The sequence below is a fragment of the Rhinolophus ferrumequinum genome, chromosome X (assembly GCF_004115265.2).
Source record: "Rhinolophus ferrumequinum isolate MPI-CBG mRhiFer1 chromosome X, mRhiFer1_v1.p, whole genome shotgun sequence".
NCBI classification, from domain to species: Eukaryota; Metazoa; Chordata; class Mammalia; order Chiroptera; family Rhinolophidae; genus Rhinolophus; species Rhinolophus ferrumequinum.
This window is the reverse complement of record NC_046284.1, coordinates 6,965,798-6,970,920: the sequence shown is the minus strand read 5'-3', so window position 1 is coordinate 6,970,920 and position 5,123 is coordinate 6,965,798. Positions and strand designations below refer to the sequence as shown.

Below are 5,123 nucleotides of genomic sequence, written 5' to 3'. Positions count from 1 at the left end.
AGTCAGTGAGTCAGTGCCTGAAGCCTGGCCAGCCAGATGGAGACTTAGCCCTGCCCAGGCACCAGGGGATCCGAGGGGCCCTGGTTGCCTGGATCCTTGTGATGCCACCCCCACTGCTTCAGCTCCTACCCGGTGCAGGCACCTGGCCTGAGGCCTCCCCCTGGCCGGCCTTGTGGCACCCTGCCAGGTGGGTGCTCTCCCGGGGCAGAAGGTCAATTAGCCATCCTCAGGAAGCTTGGCAGTGCACCGTTCACACTCCCACACTAGCCCGTTGGTCTTTCCCTTATGGAGCACTCTCCCGACCCCCTGCCATTCTGTCTTTGGCCAGGCCCCAACCCGTCTATTCCTTCCTCTCTCGGTCGCCGTCCTCCCACTCTAGGCCTGCTCTAGTCCCACCTCCACATAGCAGCCTGAGAGGGATTGAAAACCCAGAAACCAGATCCTGTCCCTCCTCTGCTTACAACTCTCTGTGGCTACCGGTTGCCCTCAGGGTCAGTCCAGAACCTCTGGCCCAGGCAATGAGGATGGCCTGACATGACCGCTGGCTGTGTTCTGGCCTCACCATTCTGCCACTTCGTGCATTGTAGTGCCTCTAGTCACTTTGACCTACTTAGAGTTCCCCCAATGGCCCGGCTGGCTCAAGACTCAAGGCTTTGCTCGTGCGAGTCACTCTTGGGCGTGGTCACCCCACCCACCCCACCCCTTCTCACCTGCTCGCCCTGTCTCCCAGACATCCTACCCCTGCCTTGCCTCATTGTTTGGTGACACAGGCGGAGCCCCAGAGGCAGATTCCCTGGCTCCTTACAGAGCAGCCTCCTGGTCCTCCTTGGGCCATGCATGAGGAACATGGGGCCCGGGTGGACTCCTTCCTAGGTGTGACCGTCAGCGCGCCAGCTACCTCACCTCTCCTATGTGCCTCCGGTCAGCTGTGCAGCCCAGTCTGCCTCCAGGCACAGCCGCAGCCATCCGTCATACCCCAGTGGGCTGTTTGCGTGTAGTATGTGCCTGCATGCAGCTAGGGGCGTCTCCCTTACTCCCAAGCACCCTGAGCATGCCAGGCACTGTGCTGCAATCTATCCTATCATCTAATTGTGTTGTAGAGTAGGCACAGAGGCTCTGGGAGAGAAAGGAGCTGGCTCAGGGTCTGCAGGGGGCAAGTGCTGGTGCTGGGCTTTGCACTCAGGCAGGCAGGCAGCTCTGTGGGCTCAGCTCCCTGGGCCGAAAAAGCCTGAGCTTCCTGGAGGCTGAGGCTGCAGCTCCTTCTTCCACCTCCCTTCTGGACACAGATTCGGGGCCACCACAGATGTTCCTGAGTCCCTGTTCACACATTTCATGGATCTCTGAGAGTGGGGTAATAATTGAGGCAACGGTAAGAGACCAGCCAGGGCAGAGGCCCATGGCTCCGGGTCTACAGCCTGTGAGCACTGACACCTCCCCGCAACTCTCCTTCCCCCCCCACCTCCAGGCTCACTACAGAGATAGGCCACAAGGGGGTGACCCTGAGGGGCTCTGCCCTGGTCCCGCCGAGTTCCCTACCTGCCCCGCTGGGCACGGCGTGGGGGTGGTGGGTGACCGGACAGTCAGCTGGTGAGCAGTTGGTGATGTTTATTGCGAGACAGCGTGAGGGGTGGGAGCCTGCAGCAGCAAACTGCAGGGGGGCACGGGCCAGGGGTGAGGCTGTGGGGCGAAGTGGGCCAGGGCCGGGGAAGGCCTGGCAGGTGCACGGCTAACAGGATGCCCGAGTAACAGGATGGGGGAGACGCAGCGAGCCACTGGTCCGGTGCCTGCTCCAGGCCTCAGAGCCCAGCAAAATGGTCAAGGCTGGCGTTGCCCAGGGCTCAGGAAGTGGGCCTCGTCCCCCTGGGTGTCCGTGTCACCAAGCCCCTGGCACTCAGACATCAAGGCTGGGGCCGTCGGGAGGCACGTACATGGGCTCGATGTGGGCCCAGCTGCGGGCCTGCTCATCAGCCCAGGAGAGCAGCTCAGCAGCCCGGTGCAGGAAGACCATGAGCAGGGTGTGCACATCACCCTCCGCAGAGTGGGCCGCACTGGGCTCCGCCTGGAAGTAGCGGCGGAAGAGGCTCCCCAGGCTGTAACCCTTGCAGCCCTGGGCCCGGGTTCCGTGGCTGTGGGCACGGTCCAGGCCCCGCAGTGCTGGCAGCGTATCCAGGCAGGTGGTGTCCCGGGGCAGGTGGGCACCTAGGCGCCGCAGCTCCGTGCACAGCAGCGGGAAGTCGTAATCAAAACCATTGTGGGCCACAAGGCAGATGGGGCCCTCTTGGCGGCTCAGGAAGGCCTGGAGCGTCCGCACCACAGCATCGTCGAAGTTGGCCTTCTGGCACTGTGCCAGGCCCTCGCTGCTCAGCCCGGTGATCTCACTGGCCTTGGCAGTAAAGGGGCGCTCCGGGCATATGCAGAGCGTGAGCTTGTCCAGAACCCGAGGCAGCACAGGGGTGCCAGCCTCGTCACGCTCTGGACTCTCCAGGGAGGAGCGGTGGACGGCAAACAGGGAGATCTCAGCAATCTCAGGGTCCACACTGGGGAGTCCAGTGGCTTCCAGGTCCAGGAAGACAAAGGTCTTAGCCCGGGGCACCTCAGACATGGTGATCTTCACACAGGGACAGTGATGCCTAAAGCTGCCAGAGCAAGAGGCACAAAACCTAAGGGCCAGAGATGGGGATACCCGGGCACAGCCACCCCCAGGCATCCTGGTGGCCAAGCCTCCCACTCCTTTGGGTTTTCTTCCTGCCACCCCCACCCCACCCCATCCCTTGGGACTTGAGGCTCTAGAAGCAATTTCTAAGGCCAACATCCAGGGAGACTGCTAAGGGGTCTCCAGAGCTAGGACCCAGTGACCGGGGTCTGTTACTTCTGTCCAGGATGAGGCCTGCCAGGGGCTCATTGCCCTCTCCATTCTGTCCCCCGTCCCCACTACTGGCCATCCCCACTAGCATCCAGTAAACAGCAGCAAGGAAGGCCTGATACGCCGACCCCAGCCCAGAGCCCTCTGCCTCCTGCCTCCAGGTCCATGTCATCAGAGACATGGGGAAGGACAGTCCAGGGTGGTACCTTCACTGAGACACCATGACCAGGAGCCTCAGACATTACAGCTTGGATCTGTACCCCTAGGGTCAGCTGCCAGAAAGCAGGCACCTGAGAAAGCCTCCCTCATCACCAGCCTCCATGGCACACAAGTGTTGTCCCCAACCTGGCCTCCACCTGCCTGTGGGCTCCCAGCGGCTGTCCCTGCCAACCCAGCCACGCTGGCTTACCTGGGGCGGGTGCTGGCTGGCTTCCTGGGCTGCTGGACACCTGTCTCAGCACAGGCTGCTCCAGGCGTCCTTTAATCAGCAGCCATGGCCCACCCCCTGCCGCCTGTTGGGCAACAAGGAGGCCTGAGGCCGCAGGACCTGTGCGGCCGGCTCACCACCCCCTTGCTCACTCACAGCCACCGGGACACACGCCCCGTGCTTACAGATTGGAAAGCAGGCACCCGACTGGCCGTGGGCTGAGGACTTGTCATCACAAGCACAGGAGGAAGCCAGAGCCTTCCACCCAGCCCTGCCTCCACGTCTGACCTGGCCAGGCCACAGCAGCCGGGCCTGGCCGACCTGGGTTCAACATCCACAAAGGCATGAGGCCCCTTCTCCAGGGCGCAGTTCCCCTTCTGTCACAGGGGACTTGGCTGCCCCTCATGAGGGTAAAGTGAGCTCAGGGTGGGAAAGAGGTCCCTGCACACACCATGCTCGGCCACACAGGGGAAGGGTGCACTCAGGGTGGGGCCTTAGCACCACCTCAGTGACCAGGGGTGGCTCACCCAGCTTTCAGGCTCATCTCCCACCAGGAAGAGGAAATGGTGTCTGCCTCAAGGGTACAATGATCCACAGTGTCTAAGGAAGCTTTAGCAGAGGCTTCTGGGTTGGAGGCAGGGAGGCACGAGGCCTGGCCCGGCGAGCCGTATGGACTTCAGCTGAGCCGACCTTTCCCTCTGAAGGACGAGCAACGTGAGGGGCAGGAGTACAGGACTGCCCCAGAGGCACCCACAGCTCCGGGACTACGGGAGCAGGGGTGAAGCCCAGCACCTCTGACCCCAGGCTCAGTGAAGATGGGAGGGAAGCGAGGCCATCCCTGGTCCGGGAAGCAGGTGACACCATCCGAGAATGTCATTCTAGAGCAAGACATGCCAGCACTTGGCCTGTCAAGTTGTTGGCATGCCTGGGCAATGGTGATCATGGATCTGCCTGTCCTCCCACCCCCCACTGCAGCCATCTGGGGGTGCCCCAGGCAGCCTGGGCAGGATGGAGCCTCCTGTGTGGAGCACTCACTCACAGAGGACTTGGGGAAGCAGTGCAGCTGCAGGGAGCAGGGCAGAGGGGGCGCGAGGGAGGCTGGCAGACAGGGTGGGCCTCCCGGCTGTTTAGACGTTGCCCCTCCTTGATCCCCTTTACGCCTCACACTGGGCTGAGGGAGGTGAGGGCCCCACCAGTTGTGCCTGTTCCCGTGCTCAAAGAGAGGGAGGTGGCTGTGACAGACACACTTCTCAGGAAGATACTGGGTCACCCTGAGAAGCCCAGAGAGCAGCTTCCTGGACAACCAGTCAGGCCACTAGCAAGAATTCCCCAGGTCGGTACTGGGTGCCCTGGGGAGGAAGGAGGAGGGAACATGGGCTGGGCCTGGCACAACCAGACCCCAGGTGCTGTGGCTTCCAGGGAGCAGGTGGAGGGGCTTCAAGGAGTCCTCACATGGGACCCTGAGGCCAGTCACGGGCCAGGTGGCAGGGGGCGGAGGCAGGCTCCGGTTGGAGGCGGCCCGGTGTCACGGTGACGTGGAGACTTCCAGCGCTTGGCATTGCCAAGCTTAACTAGGCAGTGTCACAGGGAAGAGCAAAGCAACGGGAGCTGGTAGTGCAGCTCCCGTGGTGTGAGATAGGGGCAGGGTCCAGGCCCCCCAGGACAGCACGAGGCTCATGCCAGGTGTGGCCTAGGAGTCAGGATAGCCAGCACGGGAAGAAGGGAAGACTATGCAGCAAGTGCCACAGGCCTCTCAGCCCAGGCCAGACAGTAGAGGGAAGGAGGTGGTCACATGCAGCCGTGGAAGCAAAAAGCAGGCTGGAGGCAACTTCT

At 62.4% G+C, this 5,123-nt stretch overlaps 1 protein-coding gene across 1 annotated transcript; it reads right to left on the bottom strand.

Annotated features, from left to right (window-relative positions):
* Positions 1-1,476: 1,476 nt before the first annotated feature.
* TREX2 (three prime repair exonuclease 2) lies at positions 1,477-4,923 on the bottom strand. Its single transcript, XM_033109404.1, has 2 exons — positions 3,273-4,923; positions 1,477-2,636 (listed from the first exon to the last, which is right to left on the bottom strand). The coding sequence occupies exon 2, from the start codon at positions 2,600-2,602 to the stop codon at positions 1,892-1,894; it is 711 nt and encodes a 236-aa protein (XP_032965295.1). The 5' UTR covers positions 2,603-2,636; positions 3,273-4,923; the 3' UTR covers positions 1,477-1,891.
* Between the last annotated feature and the right edge of the window lie 200 nt (positions 4,924-5,123).